The 25783-nt window shown below is 43.9% G+C and overlaps 1 protein-coding gene across 1 annotated transcript in view; it reads right to left on the minus strand.

The window, feature by feature from the left end:
- The window catches only part of LOC142107499 (transmembrane protease serine 3-like), a 30670-nt gene extending 13587 nt beyond the window's left edge, over nucleotides 1–17083 (minus strand). Inside the window, exons 1-8 of the mRNA XM_075190955.1 lie at nucleotides 17075–17083; nucleotides 13337–13390; nucleotides 10616–10730; nucleotides 6959–7075; nucleotides 5939–6082; nucleotides 5301–5445; nucleotides 2945–3064; nucleotides 1530–1573 (exon numbers count right to left, since the gene is read on the minus strand). Of these exons, the coding sequence (XP_075047056.1) occupies nucleotides 1530–1573; nucleotides 2945–3064; nucleotides 5301–5445; nucleotides 5939–6082; nucleotides 6959–7075; nucleotides 10616–10730; nucleotides 13337–13390; nucleotides 17075–17083 (748 nt within the window). The remainder of the gene's footprint in view (nucleotides 1–1529; nucleotides 1574–2944; nucleotides 3065–5300; nucleotides 5446–5938; nucleotides 6083–6958; nucleotides 7076–10615; nucleotides 10731–13336; nucleotides 13391–17074) is intronic.
- Nucleotides 17084–25783: the final 8700 nt, after the last annotated feature.

Genomic DNA, 25783 nt, shown 5'->3' on the forward strand with positions numbered 1-25783 from the left:
TATTACAGGGGCAAACGCAGGATTTTAGAGGGGGGTTTCCACACCACGCTGCCAGTGGGCGTGACCAGCATGCATGGGGGCATGGCTATAATTTCAGACAGTGCTTGGCTGCTCTCCAACTCTTCCTATCCCCATAATATACATGAGCAATGCTGCGTGCACTACTGTTAGGTGCACACAGCTCTCCCTTTTCAAGCAGAGCCGTGTGAAGCAGGGGCAGGGTTCAGCCACCTCAATTATACAGTGCCCCAGGCTTGGAGGGGGGTTTCCGGGAACTAGGAAACCCCCCTCGGTTTGCCTATGCATCATACATGTAAACGCCAAACACAAAGTTTGGTAAAGCAACTTAGGCAGTTACCCTGGACCCCAAGCTATTAAAACACCAATATATTCTGAACCTAAATGGCCTTTACAGCCCACTGCTACAGGGTCTTTATAAAAGAACATTTTATATTGTCTGTTCTATAGCTAAATAGGTTTATGTATTAGCATTTTAGTTTAAATGGTTTAGCGGTGCGCAGAGGCAGAACACAAGCTGTGACATTGGCGTTATTGGTCTCTGTGTGCTCGATCCAAGTCAGAATTTCTATGCCCCACTTCTGGATCCTGTCCAATTTGGATAACCTTGTTGAGTGCTGGGATCAGCAGCTGGATTGTTCCATGTGCGGCCCACTTAAGTCCTACCCTAAAACAGTGTACACACTACAGTGTGTCCTATACGTAGAATGGGAAGACTATAGATCACCATCTAGTGGTGACAAGTTAAACTGCAAGTAGAATGGTTTTCAGATGGATTCTGCAACAATCATACACACACCTTCACATAGATCCCAACATGAAAAAATTATTTCTAGGAACACATTGCTGCTGAGTTAATCAAAGCATCAAAGGATGTCACACGTGATTCTGTCTCTGTGGACTTTGGGGGACTACAATTCCCAGCATGTCATGTTTACAGAACTAACCCATGCAGTTTATCCATACTGACACACAGGGAAATCTCCAGGGACACAAATTTAAAGGAAATTTTTTTTAAAACCTCACTGTCACTGGGAAGTAGGGACACTTGGTTACTATGCTATTTTGCCCACACAATCCGCCCATCTGTCTATATGTACTCAGTAAATAGACAATCCTCGCTTCCCTGACATCATGCTTAAGATGAGTGGGGGGGCCTAAGGAATGCTGGGGGGACGTGCGGAGGGGACAGCAGAGGCTTCGGAGGGCTGTACCTGCTCTGTCTCTCGAAAATACCGGCCCCATAAAACGCTGCGCCCACGCTAGTTTCGCTACCGCTTATATATATGAGAGAGAATCGATTTTTAACCTCAAGTATATGGAGACAAGACCTGAAGCTGAAAATCATCAAAACACTGTTTAATGGTACAGTAGACTAGTTTCAAATTAAATATTCATTAAACCCACATCTAATACAGCTTTTTTTCCTTTAAAGTAGGCTGCCGAGTCGAGTCTTGCTCCCCTGGGCTAAAATTTGTCAGCCCTCCCCCTCGTGGCAGCCTCCTCCTCACCTGTGCACTGCAGTGATACACCCTCCTGAGTCGGACACGTCTCTCTGCAAAAGAAAAAAAAAAACATTATCTCAGTATACAGTATATGTCTGCTGCTAAATGTCTATAACAATTAAACACACTTTCATGTCGTCTCTATGTTTATCATTTTTGGAATAATGTCACCAATAACAGAATTTAGTCTGAAAATCAGTATTTGATTAGGATATTAGTAGTAGTAGTCGTATTGTAATAGAATACAATACTATTTGTACTACTTGTCCAGTTAAGGAATCACAGGATGATCCAGCAAGTGAAAAACTTCAGCACTACAGATGTATATTACTTTAATGAGCTTGAAGTATAGTTCATTTAAAGTCAGAACCCAATCCTTTATAATCATCATCATTATCTATATATATTCCTTTCATGCTCTGTTCTATCACTAACCCCTCCATGTAAGACTTGTTTCTGCTACATTCACCACACACAGAACATCCACACATATACGTCATATAACAAACGTCTTAGATTTTCCCAGGTTTTATATAGAGCATTCCTCCTAACTGTCCCGATTTAAGCACACTATTCCACTGTTCTGACTCGGACATCCTTGGAAAATTGGGAGGTACGTCTTGTTCTATGGCGAACGGATGCCGCACACACCTGCCCTTATTATATGTTATCACCTATGCTTTTATATACTTTTAACTCAACATATGTAATGTGTAAACCTTTGAACACTTTCAGACAGCGCTCCTGGTACTCCCCTGCAGAGGTCCCCATCATAAGGGGGTACAGGGATCAGCTGCATCATAAAAACAAATAAAGTCCAGGGGGTTAATGTAGCAAGCTGAGTTTCCGGTGGGTTTGAAAAGTGGAGATGTTGCCTATAGCAGCCAATCAGATTCTAGCTGTCATTTTGTAGAATGTACTAAATAAATGACAGCTAGATTCTGATTGGTTTATCCGCCGGAAACTCGAAGCTTGATACATTTACCCCCAGGTAACTGTCCGTACCCATAGGATAGCCTGGAGTGGTGGGTGTTGTGTAACAAGTGGGAGGGTGATTCCAGAAACCCCTCCCCTGAGGAGGCCCTTCCTCTGAGCATGCATGGGTGAGGGGCAGTGCATTCACAGTAATTCCCCAAAGGGCCTGCTCTGTACTTAGCAAGAAATGTCTGTTCTCTATTCCTCCTATCCCTATCTTCCAGTGCAAATGGTCTTGATCAGCAAACTCATGCGCTTTGGTAGCAATCTAGACACAACTGCGCAACTTCACATAAACATAATAAATAAACATAATATATATTGTAATATTATGTATATATATATATATATATATATATATATATACATATTGTAACCGTAAAGTTTTGGAAAGCGGGTGCCCCCTTGTGTCAGTTTTTGGAATGCCACAGACATACACAACTTACACGGGGCTCAGGAATCCTTCTAGATTGCCCGGAGATCCAGTTTTATTCACCACAGCGAAGGATTCCAGGCAGGGGGCGTCTGTGGCACTGAGCGGCACAGGAGACGATAATACTGTGTGGCTGGAGGAGGACATAAAGCAGGTGGTGTGGATGTTATGGCAGAGCAGAGACTGGACACACACCATAGATAATAGACAGACAGAAATAAGGACCGTGTGCTCAGAGAGGAAAAGGAGTTGGAAGAGTAAAGACAGACGAATTGGAGTAAAGAAAGTGCGGTCACATCATAGAGAGAGTTGGATCATAGAGTTGGAAAATAGAGAGTGTTGTATCATAGAGTTGGAGCATAGAGAGAGTTGGATCATAGAGTTGGAGCATAGAGAGACTTGGATCATAGAGTTAGAAAATAGAGAGTGTTGTATCATAGAGTTGGAGAATAAAGACTTGGATCATAGAGTTGGAAAATAGAGAGTGTTGTATCATAGAGTTGGAGCATAGAGAGAGTTGGATCATAGAGTTGGCGCATAGAGATGGTTGGATCATAGAGTTGGAGCATAAAGAGACTTGGATCATAGAGTTAGAAAATAGAGAGTGTTGTATCATAGAGTTGGAGAATAAAGACTTGGATCATAGAGTTGGAAAATAGATAGTGTTGTATCATAGAGTTGGAGCATAGAGAGAGTTGGATCATAGAGTTGGAGCATAGAGAGACTTGGAGCATAGAGAGAGTTGGATCATAGAGTTGGAGCATAGAGATACTTGGATCATAGAGTTGGAGCATAGAGAGACTTGGATCATAGAGTTGGCGCATAGAGAGAGTTGGAGCATAGAGAGAGTTGGATCATAGAGTTGGCGCATAGAGAGAGTTGGATCATAGAGTTGGAGCATAAAGAGACTTGGATCATAGGGTTGAAGCATAGAGAGAGTTGGATCATATAGTTGGAGCATAGAGAGAATTGGATCATAGAGTTGAACTGTAGAGAGAGGTCAAGGCCCATAATGGGGCATATTTAGGAGTGCATGTATCTGCGCTCCAAACCTATTTAGGAAAATAAGAGTATTTACATGCATATTTTAGTTGGACGTATCTCAAGAAGGGTCCAGCATTTGCGACAGACGTACGTCAGGCTTTCAAGTGTCTATACTTTTTCCCCATGATAGTGTAGAGATGTGGCGTGACAGTGTTAGTAGTAAACACTATACTTTACCCGATTTGTACAAAATCTAATGATTACGTGTCATATACCCAGGAGAGTGTTGTCTTGACAGCTTTATATAAGTGTAAATGTCATATTTTCAATAATAAAATGTAACTAAACACAAATGCAAAATAAATAGAAATTAAATCAAATACAAACACCTGGGGGTAAATGTATCAAGCTGAGAGTTTTCTGGCGGGTTTGAAAAGTGGCCTATAGCAACCAATCAGATTCTAGCTTTCATTTTGTAGAATGTACTAAATAAATGGCAGCTAGTATCTGATTGGTTTTTCAAACCCGCCAGAAAACTCTCAGCTTGATACATTTACCCCCAGTTGTTTTCCCTTTAAAAATCAAATGGAAATCTTCTTTCCTGAGTCGGTCCCAATGGCACTTTCAATGAAGTAGTGCAGACAGGTCACCAACATGCAATGAGCCAATCACCAGCGTGTATACCCGCCTCCTAAAAGCTGCTGTGTCCATATCTAATTGTGTCGCGATTATGTGAACAGGCCCTGACTGTTCTCAGACTACGCCTCCCCGCCCCTGCCACACACCCATTCTGTCTCTCCAAGCATAAGTCAACGATAGGCAAAAACGACTATTTACAGACATATTTTTATATATATTTGGTAAGCATGTGCAGTACGGAAATATGTATCTGACGCAAAACAATTTTTAATGTACTTCCAATTATAAGTGAGCCCAAAAGTATGGAAATAATGAGTAAAGAGAGTGGGGTCCTAGTGTTGAAAGGATGGAGCGATAGTGTAGACAAAGGAGCCACAGAGAGGGAGAAAATAGTGGTGACACAGCATAAAGGATGGGGGAACATCACCGAAAATATGGGGTCACAGTGTAGAGTGCAGTACCCCACAATAACCAAATTTATAACACAATAACACCATAACTCTATACAGCTACATTTTACTGTAAGGAAAGTGGATTGGAACCTCAGATTACAGGTTAGATGAGCATGGAGCTTCAGCATAGACAACGTGGAGATAAGATGAATGGTAATCAGTAACACCATAGGATTTACGGTGAGGAATCAGAGAATAGAGCATGAATTCATCCAGTTGTAAAGGTTCCAGGATGACCACCAGAACTGTAGAAAAGAGAGCACACGTCACACAGAGAGACAGCTCTGGGAGTACCTATTAAACCCCAACTCTCTGCACACCGTCCAGCCATGGGAAGCCATCCAGCCCTGGTGACAGACGGTATAATACCTGCCGGTAATCACATTATACAACTGAAGCAACGACCGACTCGTCAGCAGCAGTACCGGGTTCCTGTACTCTGACACGAGAAGCGGATGACATAAGTATCATTCATAGAAACTGAACACATCAATATCGTTATACAAAACTATTCGGCGCGGTTTTGGAATGGTCAAAGTTGGTTTGTTTCCTTACGGAGTAATAGTAGAATCAAATAATACTAATACTACAATAATAAAATGACAAATAATCATATAATCCTCCATGCAATGTGGGTGCAATATATGTTCCGCAACACAAGGCATTGCACCATGGCTTGGCCAAAGAGCTTGTAAGCGTATATAAACAGCTGTTCAATTTTGTAATTATTTTATACAACATGTAACTGAAGTCTTCGGTCAAGCAGAACAGTTGCATCTTGCAATCTTGCTTTGTTAGTTTCCCTAATAGTTTAAAAAATTCCATTATAAATTACCATTAAAGACAAGCTGTCCTTATAATTTCTCCTCTGACATATTACCCACTAGTGTATTAAGGGACTAGCATGGCCCAGGCATAACCCCCCTCCTCACCGCTGGACAGGGTCCTGTTGCTTGGCTGTCTGCTAGGTGGGCAGAGGTTGGCACCGTCTGCAAGGGAGCAGTTTAGCGAGGGCGCACACATCTCCAAATAGTCCGGACAGGCTCGCTGCACCGGCGGGTGATAGAAATACTGCACTGAGAAAACGTTGGCATATCGTGTTAGTGAGTAAAACATCCAATATAGTGTACAATTTGAGAATACACTCATGGCTTTAAAGAGCGCTGATTGCCTACACAAGGCGAAGGCAGCCATTATGTTGGCTGGACCAATATTTACAAGTAGGAATCTCATTATATTACTAAGAACCAATGATTCGTTATATCACTGGTGCCCAGAGTATTGATAGGCTGATGCATGCCAACGCTCCGGAATGTATGCACAATCGTGTATACATTCCAGACATGTGTTTACAAACAAAAGAAACCGTAAAAATGCATTTTATGTACAGTAGGCATTAAGAACATCCCAATAAAGGTATTTCATGTAAAAAAACAAAATGATAAAAAAATATAAATATATTTTTTATTAATGATTAGAGTAAGAGCTGTCAATGTATTTTTTATTTTTTTTTCCATGTGTTCTGATGGGATTTTATATTGTACACATGCATTATGTGTTTCCTGCGGTCTGTTCTGTCTGTCTGCCTACAGCAAGTAACATTTAGCCAGAGAGTACTTAGACCCGTATTCCAACGGAGACGTTTCTTGAGATCCGCTAGTACGTGACTATGAGCGCACGTGCGTGCAAGTTCAGTCTGATGTTACTAAAAACGCAAATTGCGTTCACATTGCGTTCCAAGGTAAACCAGGCTCATAATGAGAAAGGCGAGGGACAAACAGTGGTTTATTCTTGGGATTTAGTTGGGGGTAACGTTTGGTAGATGATCACTTTCTAATATAACGAAACATTGATGGCCGGCAAAGCATAAAACAAGGACGGGTTTGTTTTTCATGGAGAAATTCATATACATTAGCAGTAATATATAGATATAAAACATGTCTCTCACTTACAGATGAGAAGGACTGATAGAGAGGCTGCTACGATGGAGAGGATGATGGAGATATGGATGAGGATTCTGGAGACGTGCTGCAGGGAACACAGGGATGATTTCTCAGGTCCAAGAACATCTGTACCAGAAGACAAAGACCCATGTTTAACCCACTCACCCTTACATAACTAGCAGAAGCACCCCAGGAACCGAGGATGCTCTCTTGGAACCAAGGATGCCCTATCAGAACCTGAGGATGTTCTCTCGGAACCGAGGATGCTCTCTCGTAACCGAGGATGCCCTATCAGAACCCAAAGATGTTCTCTCATAACCGAGGATGCCTTATCAGAACCCGAGGATGCCCTATCAGAACCTGAGGATGATCTCTCGTAACCGAGGATGCTCTCTCTTAACCGAGGATGCCCTATCAGAACCCAAAGATGGTCTCTCGTAACCGAGGATGCCTTATCAGAATCCGAGGATGCTTTCTCGTAACCGAGGATGCCCTATCAGAACCCGAGGATGTTCTCTCGGAACCGAGGATGCTCTCTCGTAACCGAGGATGCCCTATCAGAACCCAAAGATGTTCTCTCATAACCGAGGATGCCCTATCAGAACCCGAGGATCCCCTATCAGAACCTGAGGATGATCTCTCGTAACCGAGGATGCTCTCTCTTAACCGAGGATGCCCTATCAGAACCCAAAGATGGTCTCTCGTAACCGAGGATGCCTTATCAGAATCCGAGGATGCTTTCTCGTAACCGAGGATGCCCTATCAGAATCCGAGGATGCTTTCTCGTAACCGAGGATGCCCTATCAGAACCCAAGGATGCTTTCTCGTAACCGAGGATGCCCTATCAGAACCCGAGGATGCTCTTTCGGAACCCAGGATGCCCTATCAGAACCCTCTGGATACCCTATCAGAACCCGAGGATGCCCTACCAGAACCCGAGGATGCTCTCTCATAACCGAGGATGCTCTCTCTTAACCGAGGATGCCCTATCAGAACCTGAGGATGCCCTATCAGAACCTGAGGATGATCTCTCGTAACCGAGGATGCCCTATCAGAACCCGAGGATGTTCTCTCGGAACCGAGGATGCTCTCTCGTAACCGAGGATGCCCTATCAGAACCCAAAGATGTTCTCTCATAACCGAGGATGCCCTATCAGAACTCGAGGATGCCCTATCAGAACCTGAGGATGATCTCTCGTAACCGAGGATGCTCTCTCTTAACCGAGGATGCCCTATCAGAACCCAAAGATGGTCTCTCGTAACCGAGGATGCCTTATCAGAATCCGAGGATGCTTTCTCGTAACCGAGGATGCCCTATCAGAACCCGAGGATGTTCTCTCGGAACCGAGGATGCTCTCTCGTAACCGAGGATGCCCTATCAGAACCCAAAGATGTTCTCTCATAACCGAGGATGCCCTATCAGAACCCGAGGATGCCCTATCAGAACCTGAGGATGATCTCTCGTAACCGAGGATGCTCTCTCTTAACCGAGGATGCCCTATCAGAACCCAAAGATGGTCTCTCGTAACCGAGGATGCCTTATCAGAATCCGAGGATGCTTTCTCGTAACCGAGGATGCCCTATCAGAATCCGAGGATGCTTTCTCGTAACCGAGGATGCCCTATCAGAACCCAAGGATGCCCTACCAGAACCCGAGGATGCTCTCTCTTAACCGAGGATGCCCTATCAGAACCTGAGGATGCCCTATCAGAACCTGAGGATGATCTCTCGTAACCGAGGATGCTCTCTCTTAACCGAGGATGCCCTATCAGAACCCAAAGATGGTCTCTCGTAACCGAGGATGCCTTATCAGAATCCGAGGATGCTTTCTCGTAACCGAGGATGCCCTATCAGAATCCGAGGATGCTTTCTCGTAACCGAGGATGCCCTATCAGAATCCGAGGATGCTCTCTCGTAACCGAGGATGCCCTATCAGAACCCAAGGATGCTTTCTCGTAACCGAGGATGCCCTATCAGAACCCGAGGATGCTCTTTCGGAACCCAGGATGCCCTATCAGAACCCTCTGGATACCCTATCAGAACCCGAGGATGCCCTACCAGAACCCGAGGATGCTCTCTCATAACCGAGGATGCTCTCTCTTAACCGAGGATGCCCTATCAGAACCTGAGGATGCCCTATCAGAACCTGAGGATGATCTCTCGTAACCGAGGATGCCCTATCAGAACCTGAGGATGCTCTCTCATAACCGAGGATGCTCCATCAGAACCCGAGGATGCTCTTTCGGAACCAAGGATGCCCCATCAGAACCCAAGGATGCCCTATAAGGACCCAAGGATGCCATATCAGAACCCGAGGATGCTCTTTCTGAACCAAGGATGCCCCATCAGAACCCAAGGATGCCATATCAGAACCTGAGGATGCTCTTTCGAAACCAAGGATGCCCCATCAGAACCCAAGGATGCCATATCAGAACCCGAGGATGCCATATCAGAACCAGAGGATGCTCTTTTGGAACCAAGGATGCCCTATCAGAACCCAAGGATGCCCTATCAGAACCCAAGGATGCCATATCAGAACCCGAGGATGCTCTTTCGGAACCAAGGATGCCCTATCAGAACCCAAGGATGCCCTATCAGAACCCGAGGATGCCATATCAGAACCCGAGGATGCTCTTTCGGAACAGAGGATGCTCTCTCGTCTAGAAGAGCATAAAGTAATGGACTGAGTGGTATTTTCAGGTGCCTCATAACTTCTTAAGGACCACACACTACCTTACTGGTTAATTATCACATATGAGGCCAGAACACCAGCCCAAGCAGTAAGATATCCCGGGGTAGGCTACTGAAGCTGCTGAAAAGACACCAACAGGCAATCACACCCTGAACTGTGGCACAGAGTGTGAATGCACCCCGATTGCTGAATCTCTAGAGAGAGGACCAAAGAGAGGAAACACTGGTAAGGAGGGCCCATTATGGCCCCAGGCTGTCTTCTCCCCTACCACAGGGCTAAGGTATAACTGGGCTCTTTAAATCCAATACAACATTTAAATGTAATATAAAAGCTAATTCCACATTTCAATTCTCTGCATAGAGACAGGAAGCAGCTGTTAGCATTACTATATCCTCACTCAGGAATACAAATAACTACATTACCTGTATGAACGTCATATAAACTGGCGTAATAATTGCAACGTAGGCGGACCTGACAATACCCCTCTGTGACCTACTCTGCAGATTGGGTGCCTTTTTTTCATCAGGGGTCCCCAATAATGCTGTGGTCCCAGAAGAGTTCCCAGCATTCAGTTATGGGGAGGTAGATTGTTAAAATGCATTCATTGAAAGTGGACTTAGGGCTAGATTTACTAAACTTCGGGTTTGACAAAGTGGAGCTGTTGCCTATAGCAACCAATCAGATTCTAGTTGTCATTTGTTTAGTACATTCTACAAAATGACAGCTAGAATCTGATTGGTTGCTATAGGCAACATCTCCACTTTTTCAAACCCGCAGTTTAGTAAATATACCCCTTAGTCTTTAAACAACTGCTTACTACATTAAGTGTAATAAAATTAGTTTTGTTTTATTACAATACTGCATACACTTAGTATCAAACATGCATCAAGATGTACAAATGTGTTGGGTTTCCCCTTCCCTCTGTCTGCACTATGACCCTCACTTGACCCTCCTACCCCAAGAGGTCTCCTCACTGTGGTTTTGCTGATCGGTCACCGTGGAGATAATCACAGAGGCCTCATCCACCGGCTGTACCGTGCAGCCATCCACTGGGGTCTCTTCTCCAAGTGTATTTGAGGGATTCACATCCTGCAAAATTAAAAAAGTGAGGTCATGGCATTACACACAGGCAGGGACAAATGCAGGATTTGTAGAGGGGGGTTTCCACACCACGCCGCCAGTGGGTGTGACCAGCGTGCATGGGGGCGTGGCTATAATATTAGATAGTGCTTGGCTGATCTCCAACTCTTCCTATACCCACAATATACATGGGCAATGCTGCGTGCATTACTGTTAGGTGCACACAGCTCTCCCTTTTTAAGCAGAGCCGTGTGAAGCGGGGACAGGGTCCAGCCACCTCAATTATACAATGCCCCAGGCTTGGGAGGGGGGTTTCCAGGCATTTGAAACCCCCCACCCTCGGTTTGCCTATGATAGGGGCATTACCACCAGGGTCTGGCTGGCCTGGGGGGCAGGGGAGCATTTGTTTCACCCTCCCCGTCGGGTCCCATAGTGGGCAACCTTGGGCTGGGTCACTGGGCAACCTGCATTTTTTGTCCTTTAAAATGTTCCTAATAGGCTGCTAAGCCAAGTCTCCTGGTTACCACAATGCCAGTCTAGTCATTTCATTGGTTCATGTCAGAAGAAACTTTCCTTTGTCTCAGAGATTGCTCGAACCAGTTGGACAAATTGATTCAAACACTCAAAATTTCAACAGAATTTCTTGAATTTTTAAGCAATCAAAATAGTCCAATCCTGCTCCAGCCTCCAGTCAAAGCGTTGATACATTTTTCATTGTTTTTTTGGTGCTCGCAGTTCGCATCTAAAATGTTAAAATACTTTTTTATCATTAAAAAATATTTTCAAAATCAAAATTTTAACTCAAACGTCGACCTGAAAACAAGAACGCAAACCTCGAACTTAAACGACGAGCTTGGAAAACAAATAACAAGTCTCGAATGGCAAAGTGGGAATGCCACACTCGGCTCAGCAACCTATAAGGAACATTTTAATGGAACAAAAATACGGGTAGCCCAAGGTTGTCCTCTCTGTGACATGCCCAGCGGGCAAATGCCCCCTGCCCCAAGGCCAGCCAACCCCTGAATGCCAGCCATAAATTTCGACCCAAGGTCCATAGGCGATTGTGTCTCGAACATGCTCAGGGTTCCTGCGACTTCTACTGAATGTTTTATTTGTAGCTGTCTTCAGTGCTTTGAAGTCAAGTATCTCTATAATCAGGCAGAGATGTTTCATGTAAGTTCCCTGGGTTATAAATGTACAATTACATCCAATGTAGAAAGCCCAACAGAGCTGCATCATATCTTTAGGTAACTCCATTTAACTCCTTGGCTGGATTATAAAAATATATCTAAGGAGCGCGGAAGAGTGGAAGCGGTTCGTAATAAGGAATGTATTTAGTAGAAGTTACAAGAGGTCATGTGAAAGCCAATCATTTATAGTCATGGTGAAGTTTTCGAAAGTCCTTTAATCTTTTCTCCAGGCCAACATTCTTTTAAATGCACAAAGCTGTAACAGTCTAACATCTATTTTGCAGAACAATTACTGAACTTAATCAAGCTTAAGGTTCTATTTATAACAGGGCGAGGAGCCCTATTGCTGGTGAAAACAGGGGTTTTCTATGACGAGAGGGCTAATTACTACTTTGCCTTATCAGTGTAAGGGGGTTTCTTGCTGACTTACAAAGACCACAGATAAAGCATTAGTCCATTCCCATTAGCCATAAGATAACCATGCATGGCAAAGGCCAGGTATTTGACGGTTTTGTTAGGAACAGGCCAGAGTAGGCATGCGCCTATGGGCGCCCAAGGATTAAGAGCAACGAAAAAGTACCTGAGGTAATGAGAAAAATCAACTGCCTAGAGGTTCCCTGAGGAGGTGATAGCGCCACTGTAATCTGCCTCGTAACCTATCCACTAAAGATAGAGAATGTGTCTAGTGGATAGGTTAGAGCGTGGACCACCGAGGATTATGTGCCTACAGAGTGCGATGGTGTAACCCGGGCACTGCCCATCAAAATCTCAGGTTTTGACACTAGACATTTTTAGGGAATAACATTTTGTAGAATTCAGATTACTAATGCTTCTAGATTAAAGGATCAAAGTACTGTGCATTACAATCCAAGTGGATTACTAGGCTCAGTGTTTTATATGCGCCAATGTGCCAACACATTGTTATTATGATGATAAATCCTCCTCTCCATCCCCCTTTTTCTGCAAGCATTCATGAAGGTGTAGGCCTAAATACTCTCCGCTTAGGGCAGACGACTCCACAAACCAGTAGGGCGCCTATGTGTGCAGAGGCGAAAAAAGTCTGAAGGGTTCCACTGTACAAAAGGTCCAACCTTCTACCAATTGACCTTTTGTCTCCTATAATCTCACTTAGCTTGGCCTTATTTATGGCTTATACTAACAAATAAATAAAGCCACTAAAATGCGCTTTCTCCAATAACCTCGCTACGCAACACAAAGTTAAATTTTGGTACTGGTCCACAAAACTAAACTGGGAAACTGGGACACCAACCCTCTACCTTGCGATGAATGCCCCCACTCCACCAACTACCTGCCTAGTCTTCTGCCCCTCCACAAACACCGCCATCTTGCACATGGCGGATTCTGCGCGGTGCCTGGCTGTTTCGTAAAGGAGGCCAAATATATTTTGCTGTACACTCAACTCACCTGTTCTCTGCGTCCTTCTGGGAAAATATCAAATAAGGAGATTCTTTTTGATACCTAATAGTAGATAAAAAATAATCATGATCTAATAAACTATAATAAACGACATCATAATATACTATGTATATACAATCATGTAAATATATATAAAATGTGTCACTCACAGTTATTTGGCATACTATCATATTTTATACATGCTCTATGTTTTATTCATCCTTATAGATTTGGAGTGAATGGGAAATATATAACAAATAGAGATACATCTGATACAGGGTATTTAAGCCAGATGTGTAAACTACAGGTTAACAAATTAACGGTAACTTTTTTGTTACAGTATAAGAAGCAGATAGTCCATAATTTCCAATTGTCATTAATTTCCTGGGACATTCTAGATTTTAAAGATTTGTCGCTCGAAATGTCCCTATTGTTCCATATTGACCAACCTCACAGTAACATTCCTCTTTTTCTGCATGTTAGATGCAATTATTGCCATGTATTTCTTATATTCTAGACTTTATAAATTAACATTAATATTTATTAAGTAGCAGAATTTAAGATGCAAAAAGAAAAGAAGTATAATCAATAAACTTCTCATGATAGGGATTGTAGTCAGGGTCTTCGAAGGGCAGGTGGGATGGGTTGTGGCTAGTGTGGGTGGATGGTTCCCTCTAGAGCTTGGTCCCTCCAGGTGGTGGATGGTTTCCTCTAGGGCTTGGTTCCTCCAGGTGGTGGATGGTTTCCTCTAGGGCTTGGTCCCTCCAGGTGGTGGATGGTTTGCTCTAGAGCTTGGTCCCTCCAGGTGGTGGATGGTTTCTTCTAGGGCTTGGTCCCTCCAGGTGGTGGATGGTTTTCTCTAGAGCTTGGTCCCTCCATGTGGTGGATGGTTTCCTCTAGAGCTTGGTCCCTCCAGGTGGTGAATGGTTTCCTCTAGGGCTTAGTCCCTCAAGGTGGTGGATGGTTTCCTCTAGGGTTTTGTCCCTACAGGTGGTGGATGGTTTCCTCTAAGGCTTGGTCCCTCCAGGTGGTGGATGGTTTCCTCTAGGGCTTGGTCCCTACAGGTGGTGGATGGTTTCCTCAAGAGCTGGGTCACTACAGTTGGTGAATGGTTTCCTCTAGGGTTTGGTCCCTACAGGTAGTGGATGGTTTCCTCTAGGGCTTGGTCCCTACAGGTAGTGGATGGTTTCCTCTAGGGCTTGGTTCCTACAGGTAGTGGATGGTTTCCTCTAGGGCTTGGTCCCTACAGGTGGTAGACGGTTTCCTCTAGGGCTTGGTCCCTACAGGTAGGGGCCAGGTAGGGATGGTCTCCTCTATGGTTCAGCCCCTACTGGTCGTAATGGAGACTTCTATGGCTTGGTCCCTATAGCGGGTGGTGATGCAGGCTGGGTCCCAATGATCTGGTGAGAACCATGTCGGAGAGGACTAATGATGGTTTTCATCAAGTGTGTGTCTTCCACAGATGTTTAGCTTTTACATCTGTGTATAAAACCTCAAGAAGTTCCCGGGACTCTTTGCACTGTTCTATTGTTTTGGTATTGTTTATGTTTACTTGTATTAATAAAAGTGCTGTGACCCCATGTCGCACACTGCGTGTATACGTGTGCCATCATTTATAGGTTAAGAAGAGCATACTGGACTGTAGCCTAGTTATGTGGTGAAAACTGGTAAAGTTTATTGGTCGGTACAAGGTATTGTACCCATGCTGAATGGGCTGAGGCTGTGTCTGACTATGACGGGGGACACCATCACCATCCTTATTTATTTATTTATATAGCGCAAGCAGACTCCGAAGAGCTTTACAATTGGGAACAAACAGTAAGTAAAACAATACTGGGTAATACAGACAGACAGAGAGGTAAGAGGACCCTGCTCACAAGCTTACAATCTATGGGAGATTGGTTTGATACACAAGCAGCGGGGAGAGTAAGCACCACACTACAAATTTCCCTGTTATAGTGGAACCAGCCCAGCCTGGCTTTGGGGGGGGGGGGGCACACATTGTTCTTACCCCCACATTAGTGGTAACCAGCTCAAGTGCTGATGCTTGGTTCACTTTTGGGGGAGAGCATGGCATGTGTTTTTTTTTTGCAAAGGTCTGTTTTGATGATCAGCATCAGCATGGACCTTTGCTCTGGGGGCGCGAGCCCCCACAAGAGATGTACCTCCAGACAGGTGTCCTCCTCTAAGTGGGGAATTCAATTGTCTGTGTTACTTGTAAAAGTAACACGGCATTAAAACTATTACCGTTATTATGATAACTTTAATGCCGCCTTTCAGCTCACAGCTCAGGGAGCTGCGAGCTGAAAGCCGGCGTTAAAGTTACTGTAATAACGGTAATTACAAGCACTATTACCGTAATAACGGTAATAGTTTTAACGCCGTGTTACTTTTGCAAGTAACACGGACAATTGAATGCCCCCCTAAGTGTGTGTTGCAGTTATGTGAACGTGACCCTATTGTACACGATCTACACATACCTGCCCTTTCCCCGTTCCAGGTGTAAGGAGACGCTAGTCAAGCATATGCAAAAATTGACATATGGACGCACGCGGTAGGCATTTTCAGTGTGTATATGCAGCATGACAATGCATTTTATACACAAAAAAAAACAGGCTTAAGTCCGACTCTAAATAGGCCCTACAGACTTGACCCGGGGCCAGACCCAAAAATATTCCTAAAGCCACAGACGGCTCAGGCATTCATTGAGCAGACTGTACCTGTATCTTTCTATTGGCATCAATGGCCAATTTGACCAGTACAGTAGTCAGGTTTGCAGTGGCCACAGCCCAAGACTTTTAAAAGCAGGGCTGGGAAATCTACTGAGGCTGAGGATCTTATTTTCACAATAGTGTGGGAGGTCAGTCCAGACCACTTATCCTCTTAAGCGCTGTAGCCCCTCTGACAAATGCCAGAATGGCTGTATTACCTATCTGGCCCTGGCTTGACCTGCCACTAATCCCTCTTTTGTAGCCTGAGTCTGTCCAACCCATGAGTTCCAAGCTTATTCCCTGCATCATAAATCATGAAAACTGATACTAAGAATTATGCCCACCATGCAGAACAAGGGAAGTGGTACTGTGCACATGTCTATGTTCTTATCCATACGTGCACAATAAGAACACCTATTTTGAGTTGCACCCACCATACAGAACAAAAAAGTGAGTTATCCAAAGATACAAGATAAGAACAGATTCTAGGAATGAATTACACCATACACAACAGGGACAGTGGTACTGTGCAGTTGCCATGCAGTTGTACGTGAGCAAATAGAAATCATTACATCCAACATGCAGATGTTACATACATAAGTAAAACATATACAGAACGTTACATACAAGGAATGGGAAGTGGCACTGTGTAGTTATACATGCAAACACAATTAACAGCAGATACCAAGTACAACGTCCAGCATGTACGACCATGGAAGTGGCTGTGGACAGTTGTTTAGACTTTTACAGATGGAGCAGTGTTTATTAACACGCTACGCTCAAAGCAGCACATGGCTTCAACATATGAACGCACCTGAACACGCACCAAGCGCTGTATCAGCCCAAATACATTAACAGAAACATTAATATCAGCCTCTCTGGGTGTTCAGTTCAATGACGTTTAATAACATTTTTAACAGGAATTTACAAAATTCTATAAACACAAAAGTGATAACACAGCACATTCCAAAATGAGAACGCTATTAAGGGGCGTTAGTTTTATTTCATGCTTAAGTGGTGGGGTGCTGGGACTTACCTTTGTCATGGTGAGGGGGCCATGCTACTGCTTTTCGCTACCTGGTCTTTCTGGTAGAGGTCTGCTGAGGAGAGGGCTCACCAGTTCTCTATGCCAGACACGTAGTGCAAAAGCTCAATTCAGAACCGTGGTTACCTATAGAAACTCTCCCTCATCACCCTAAGTGACAGCAATCACACCGCACTGGGAGCTTCTCTGTGTATGCTGAGCACATCCTGAGGAGAGGAGACATTGGCTTATATCAGGTGTCCTGTGAGGGGATTGAGTTACTGGCAGAGGCATGATATACAGCTGTCTGTATGATACATTGCTACTATTGTAGTCTTGTGGCCGCACCGGAAAGAAGAGGAGTGCAAATCGGGGGGGGGGGGGGGGGGGCAAGATAACATCTAGCATTAGAATTATTTCACCACTCACTGCAGTAAATTAGTACTTGCACCCTTTAATGATATAGTAATAGAAGGAACTGCCCAGCGCTCTCTATGCCATCATCATCTATATAACACAATTACTTACGCCATGAAAAAAATATTTGCACACGATTTTCTGAATTATTAGTCACAGTGAATATTTTAGATCTTCAACAACAACCTAATATTAAATAAAGAGACCCTAAGTGACCAAAAAAAAATTTTTTTGTATTTACATTAAGGTGTTTTATTTATTGCAGAAAGTAAGGCTGGGTACACACTACCCACTATCGGGCCAATCATACAATAAACAACTGTCCAATATCGCATTAGTGCATACGCTTCCACAATCATGTTTTATCGTTCCAAAGCTCATCGTATCATTTCATTTGATTTTATAAACTGACTAAAAATATCTATAAACGATGGAACGATGTCGTGCCGATTCTGCAGTGTGTACGCACTCACGACCGGGCAGTGTCCATAGATCTCCATAGAGCTTATAGAGTCACGATCTTTTCAGCCGATGGTTATGACTGATGAAGAGCACAGATCTGACGGTAAATCGTGTAAAACGTGTACAGTGTGTACACAGGAAACGGCTGCTGATCGGGACTTTAACGATATCACATCGGGATAAATTTTCTGTAGTGTGCACCCAGTCTAATACACCCAGTGATCACTCCTCGTTGCAGAACTAGTTTAACTTAGTTAAATTGTGAGTTTATAACTGTTGTATCAGATACCACTGGTTTACGCAGTGACCGACACAGGCAGCAGAGGTCCCTGTGTAAAAAGAGAGTTTGGGCCCCCCTAACACTGAACCTCTTGGTGACGTGCTCCGGCCTCCATCAGTCTGGACATAGAGATCAATGAGGGGGAGGCTTTAGTGATGCATTTATTTCACAGTACTTGTCTTCCCTCGGTCAGAGCCTGATCATCCATTAGTAAACCTAAGCTCCAGCCTTGGACCCAATGGGCATTAATGGGCCCAGATTACTCTAACATATTGTTAGTTGTGTGGGTTTTTATTACAAACTTCTCTTGCCTAGATCCTCATTGGTGTCATGCTCTAAAGGAAATAATCACGTAACCCACTGCCTGGTGGGTGGCGATACACCTACCTCTGTAGGACCCTTGGCTACTACATTACACAATTAGACCCCCAAATTATTCACATTTCACAAATGCTACTCACCAGCAGGCACATTACATTAATACCCCACTACATTACATTAATACCCCCACATTATACTTATACTTGTGAGAGTATATAAAATATACTGTATATGTATATCTAATGCATTTAAATAAAATAAAAAGTGTTTCTACCTCCCTAGTGGTCCAGTGGGGGTCTGAGGCTTCTACCGTAGGTTGCTGCCACTGTGGTGCTGGAGGGTCCCCCAGTCCTTGGTGGTCCAATGGGGGGGCTGAAGCTCCCTGGCTGCCAGAGGGGACTTGCATCAAATGAATCCAGGAGATGAAGGGCTTGCTTGGGAACCCAGCATGTTAAAAAGCATACTGGAGCTCAGAGAGCTCCAGGAAAGACAGCTTGCGGTCTGCTGTTCTGGGATCTGGCTGCTTACTCCCTGGAGCCAATTTCGGCTACAGAGGGACCTAGACCCCAAGGCAAGGTCCCAAGGTCCCTGGAAGTATTTTTAGGCAGGAGATTCAGAGATAAATCTACTGCTCTAGACTTAGTGGCACCAGGAGTGCAGAGGAGCTTCCACTCCTGGTGGACAGGGTGGGGGGAGTACACCCCCCTACCATTAGCTACAATGTTCAAAGTGTTAAAACCCTCAAGGCTGAGTCACATGTTGGCTGCATGAATGAGTCTGGATTGGTTAAAGGGGCAGGAGGCTAGGTTACCTATTACTAGCCACCTGCTGTAATTCTTGTGACCTACAGATTAGACCAATCTAATCCGTTATCCGGGTGTTCTGGGAATTGGAACTAGGGCAGAGCATGGATGTGACAAAAGAAGTAGAGTCAACTCTGACACCAAGGCAGGGGGCTTGGGAGACTGAGGAAGTAGTGGTGTTGACAATGAAGGAGATTAGAGAAGAGGTGGTGACACTAGTGGGATGGAAGATGATGAGAACAGAGCATTGTAGCACCCCAACAGAGAGTAGAAGAGGATGGGGGATGCACCAGAGACACTTAAGAAGGGGTTTAATAAGTAGGACGTGAACCAGGAAAGACCTGTCACAAAGGACAATGGAATGAGTTTGTGCAGGAGAAAAGGGTTATCAAGAGTGTAAAATGAGAGCGTTCTAGGAGACTATGGAGAAGTCACAATCAGACTTTGCTATAAGTAGACCATTGACCACTTCTGTGAGGACAGTCACAATAAAACTTTGAGGGGCTTAAGTCCAAATGCAGAGAATCAAAAACAGAATGAAAGGAGAGAAAGCAAGATAGGCGGTTGTGTACAAGTCGGATAGTTTGGAGGACAATGGGAGAAAATGGGAGGAGAGAAGTAGGATGTTAGTTGGTGAAATAAGTTGAGTTGAGAGATGGTTTCTTTAGGATTGGTGAGAGGAGCGCATGTATAAAGGAGGATGGGAATGTGCCAGTGTAGAGAGATAGGTTGAAGAGGTGAGCTAGAGGCAGTCGAATAGTTTGGCAAAATATACAGAGAAAATGGGAGAGAATATGGTCGAGGCAGCAGCTTGTAGAGTGAGATAAGGTTAGTGCAGAGATACCGGGGAGGATGACGGTGGATTGGGCAGTGTAGGAGAAGATTTGTGAGTTGTGCAGGGTCTGGCTTGAAGAAATATTTTGTCAAATGGTGTTGATTTTGGCTTTGAAGTAGATGGCAAAATCATGGACTGTGAGTGAGGAAGGGGGAGGAGGGGGAAAGTGGTGGTCAAAGAAGCGAGTTGAAGGTGGCAAGGAGGCATCAGGGATTAGAAGACTGGGTGGATATTAGAAAAGTGAAGTAGGTTTGCTGGGCAAGTGAAAGGACAACGTTGGAAGATGAAAGGATAAATTTATGGTGGAGGAAGTCGGCTTTGGAGCGAGATTCCCTCCAGTGTCATTCAGCAGCTGGGGGAAACTTTTGGAGATGATGGGTTTGGCATGCTATGAGGTTGAGGTTTGACGCTACGAAGACTGTATGTTGTGGCTTGAGCTGCATTATTTAGGGCCAAAAAGAGATGTTCTTGTAGAAAGAGGAAGGTAGATCAGGGCAGCGTAATTATAGGAGGTAAATGTCTTTGGAGATGATGAAAAGAGGATGAGGTCTAGAGCTGCTGTGTGCATGTAGATTTGGGGGGGGGGGGATCGGTAAGGTAGAACTGAAGAAAAGGAGGTCATGGTTTGGAGAGTGGGAAGGCCAAGTTGGAGAAGATGGAGAAACTAGATACAGAGCATAAGGGAGTGTCCATCACAATGGGGAGAGATGAAGTCTACTGGGAGAGGCCAAAAGAGGAAGTAAGTGAAACCCCTTTTCTGGCAGCAGAGACAGAGAGGCCTTCAATGGGAATGTAGGAATTGCCAAGTATGAGAACAGGTAGGTCAAAGGATAGGAAATCAGTGATCCAGGCTGCATGTTATCAAGGAATTGGGAAACTGGATCTGGAAAAGGGGGAAATAAATAACAGTAGAACAACGGTGGATTGAAGAGAACAGAAATATGCTGTGGACTTCAAAGAAAGAAAAGTAGAGGTAGGGTTTTGGGGTTAAGACTCTGAAGGTGCCACATGGAGAAAGTAGGATGCCTACTCCACCACCTTGTCAGTCTGTGGGTTTGGGAGTGTGGTTGAGGCAGAGAAGCCCCCCATAGGAGAAACCTGATGGAGATGTAGCATCAGTAGAGATAAGCCAGGTTTCTGCAGGATGAGGGATCTAGAAATTAATAGATCATGGACGGATGCAAGTTTGTTGTTCAAAGATGCAAATCTATACTTAAACCATAGCAATCGGGCAGCAATTCTCTTTTATCTGTCTAGTGCAAATTAGGCAATGAAAGCAAATGGTTGATTGGTTGTTACAATTTGCATATTTAAGTGACGTTAGCAAATAACTATGATCACTGATATGTAAAACAATTTAAAAAAAAAAAAGTGTACGTCACCTTGAAAATGCCTCACATTTTTAACGAAAATCTAAACATGTCCACACTTGATATAATGAAATGAAAATATTAATCCTGCACTGAAACCAAGTAACACATGTTGCACTACAGTTTTGGTATGTTCCTCTTTTCTTTGTTTAATAATACAAAGCCATGCATATAGTACGATAGTGATCCATAAGATTCTATATAATAACTGCACAGAGGGTGCTCTGCTATCTTGTAACAAAGGGGCCGGGTACTCTGACACTGGAGCTCAAATAGCATTCACTTATTTATAAAGACTGGATTTACCAGTCATGTCACCCACACCCTTTATTATTACAGCCATCGGACAGAGATAGGACACATGCAAAATGCAGTGTCTGATTTAACCATTACCCTCTGTCCCATTTCTCATTCCACCGTGGTGATTTTCTATTATTTTCTTCCTAATACTGACCTAATGCTAATAAAATGGAGGAATATGCAAGTGTGATGTAACTCACGGCGACCAATCAAATGCTTGCTTTCATTTTGTACCATGCACTAGAAAAATGACAGCTGGAAATTCATTGGTAACTCATAGCAACCAATCAGATGGTTGCTCTCATGTTGTAACCTGAGATTGAAGATTGGCAGCTAGAATGTGATTGGTTGCTATAGCTTGGGGGTGTGGTAAGTGATATGTGACATCATTAGGTGGGCATTTGGGGGCGTGACCAGGCCCAATAAGATTTGAAATTATGCCAGAGCAGGCAAAAAGCTGACCTCACCCTCACCTAGCACAGAATAAGGCACTAGCACAATGCACTCGTCAACCCTGCAACACATTTTTATTTCTTGATCTTGGCCTCTTGGCTAGACCTGAATTCTTTTTAACCCCAACTGGATTAGGCTGGGGCCTATGGGCATTTTTTATTTTTCTGTTTAATAACACAAGCACTTATAACATTTCTAGAACTTTTTTTTTGCACAAATTCCTGTCGGACTGTTTTTTGTTTGTACAAATGTGGTTTGGGTATAGACCTTTATGGGCTACCCTCTCCAGGGGCAAACACAGGATTTGTAGAGGGGGGTTTCCACACCACACCACCAGTGGGCGTGACCAGCATGCATGGGGGCGTGGCTATAATTTTAGACAGTGCTTGGCTGCTCTCCAACTCTCCCTATCCCTATAATATACATGGGCAATGCTGCGTGCACTACTGTTAGGTGCACACAGCTCTCCCTTTTCAAGCAGAGCTGTGTGAAGCGGGGGCAGGGTCCAGCCACCTCAATTACACAGTGCCCCAGGGTTGGAGGGGGTTTCCAGGCACTATAACTCCCCCTCTGTTTGCCTATGCTCTCCCCTTGTCCAAACTTCACCAACTTTTGATTAAACCCCACCCCTTCTGCAGTCCCACCAATCGGAACGTCCTGCCACAATCGGGACAGTTGAGAGGTATGCCTCTGTACTTAATTCTTAAACAACTTTTGAACAAACCAGCATGGTTATATAATGAAATTAAATATAATAGAGTGTTGTGGATTAGTTTATGGTTATTATCTGGGGTATTTTAGGAGTTTCCCATAATAATCAGGAAAGGAGTCGATCTTAATATTTATATAACATCAACAAATTACACAGGAGTTTGCAGCGAATGTTTAATCGTTTTCATCAATCCTTGCCTCAGTAGAGTTTACATACTAGGGACTAAACAGTGACAATCCAGTTAGATGATTCAATTTTGCACCTTGAGAAATCCATCTTACACTACAGGGGTCGGTGGGGGGGGGGGTGGGGATTTAAAATGTGTGGACAATTTTGGATTTGGGAGGGAGTCATGCCCAAGACCATACTTGCCAACTCTCCCGGAATGTCCGGTAGACTCCCGAAATTTGGGTCGGTCTCACGGACTCCCAGGAGAACAGGCAAGTCTCCCGCATCCCGCAACTGCCTTCCCGAAATGTTGGCCCCGCCCCTGCGACAAAATGGCATTTCCGTTGCGGGGGGCGGGGCCAAAATGATGCGTTTGGTCGCACCCCCTCCCGCCTCACCCCTCTCCCGGACAGAACTTGCTGAAAGTAGGCAGGAATGCCCAAGACTCAACTCGGAATTGCAGTGTTAAAATAAATCTGCCCAGTATTTGTGGGTTCACTATGCAGAAGCAGACAGTATATCTCCAGCGTGCAACTAATAATTAAATTTTCACCCTTTGCATTGCAACATGGACAATTCCATCTTGCACCATTTTTCGTTTCTGCCACTGTTGTGTGCCAATGTGTCCTAGATGTGCTAGGAACTGCCGTGTGTCTGTGTCATTGCTCTGTCGCTTACCATCCAGCCAGGTAGTTGCAGTATTTGTCCGAAAGTGTATGAAAATAATATTGTGACCTGTGAGGTGGTCAAAATTGACTGCAAATGACTTGAAATTAGTGTTATTGAGGTTAAGAATAATGTAGGAACAAAAAAAGAGCAAAAATATGTAATTTTAGCATATTTTAGGTTTTCTCCTAAAAAATCCAAAACCAAAACCAACAAACACGAGGGCGGTTTTGCCAAAACCAAAACACGAAGCTAATCCATATGCAAAACCAAAACCAGTTTACAGGGGGTCAGTGAGCATCTCTAGTAAAAAGCCGTTTTTGCATGGTTTATGGCTGAATAAATAAGCCCCTTAAAATGATCAGCTTCTCCTCAGCACTAACGGCTATCGGCTTTGCAGAGATTTGTGACATAGTTTCAACAAAGTTCTATTATCTCTCCTCCTGTTTCCACCACTTCTAACTCTGCTCTCCAGCTACTTTGCCCTCCTCCTCGAGGGCTCTCCTCCCCCCTCTGGGGGTCTCCCTGTCTTCCGCGCCCTCCTTTTGGGCCCCGTCATTTGCGGATACTCCCCCCGCCCTCACTAGCTGTGCATTGAGCTTACTGAGTTACTGTGCTTTATGTTTACTGTACTGTGCTGTCTCACCTTGTATTGTAATTAGTTTTTGTCCCTGTACGGCGCCACGGACACCTTGTGGCGCCCTATAAATAAAAATTAATAATAATAATAATAATAATGTTATAGTGAATAGGGAATGGTGGCCAAAGAGGCTTGTCGGTGCAACTATTTTCCCCGGGCTCCTTTTCTCTCACAGCCCCGAGCGAAAACCGGATGGGGAGGGAAGGATAAGCAGAAGGACCAAGCCGCAATCAAGAGATTATGGCTTGTGATTGGTCCTCCCACCAAATCAATTTAAAGTTGGTCAATGAAATTGATTTGCCGGCTCTGTATTACATGGAAAGGTGGTGACGCTATAAACATGCTGTGAACATACCTCTGGCCTGAGCACACAGCAACAGGATCTCAACAATGCTATTACAATCCGATCACAGGACCTATGTGTAAGTTCAGCACTGCTCCCAATCTGCACATCTCAGGACATGTATATGTTATTAATAGTGAGGGCAGTACTGTACAAAGGTCCTGCAATTGCCTGAACGCTTGATATTTCAATTGACAGCATGCAGAGCATCAGTGAACCGTCTTCCCTACTCAATAGCCAGCAGGAGAACAGGCTGCATCATAAATTTGTTTCAAATAAAGGGGAGTCCTCCATCCTATACTAATGCAATAAATAATAATAATAATGACAATAATAATAATAATAAAAAATAATAATAAAAAGTACTCATATATATTTCAATTTATTTTATTCACTGTATAAGCTTTCAATTTTAGGAGGCAGGTACCCTTCAAGCATGCACTCACTACCCTGTGAGTGAGGTACCTACCTCCTAAAATTGAAGTGTTTTTTTTTTTTAAATGTGGTAAAATTTATATTTTTTTCCCAAAATTATATAGAGTATGCTTAATTACTATGATCAATTCTAACATAGAATTGTCCACTGCTGCCTCTGTCCATTGACTAGGTTATAATCCAACCTGTGACTTCAGAGGTGTTCTGCAAGAAGTCTAAAATCTAATACAATCCTCAGTAATACAATACAAATGAGTAAAAAAAATTAAAAAAAATAAAACATCTAAGATACTTTATAATAAAACCATGCATTCTTCTGAGCCTACTCAATGAGTGAGGGAAGTAAAGCCAGCAAAAAAAACTAAAAGAAAATGTTTGGATTTTCTCCTCACATTGGTTGGTACAGTGAGAGCAGCGCGTTTGCAGGTAGTTTGGACGGCTCGGGCCGCCGTAGACAGCGTACGGCAATTCCGTCTCCCCAACCTCCCCCCCCCCCAGCAGTGTCTCCTCTCCTCC

This window comes from Mixophyes fleayi, chromosome 11 (assembly GCF_038048845.1).
Source record: "Mixophyes fleayi isolate aMixFle1 chromosome 11, aMixFle1.hap1, whole genome shotgun sequence".
Classification (NCBI taxonomy): domain Eukaryota; kingdom Metazoa; phylum Chordata; class Amphibia; order Anura; family Limnodynastidae; genus Mixophyes; species Mixophyes fleayi.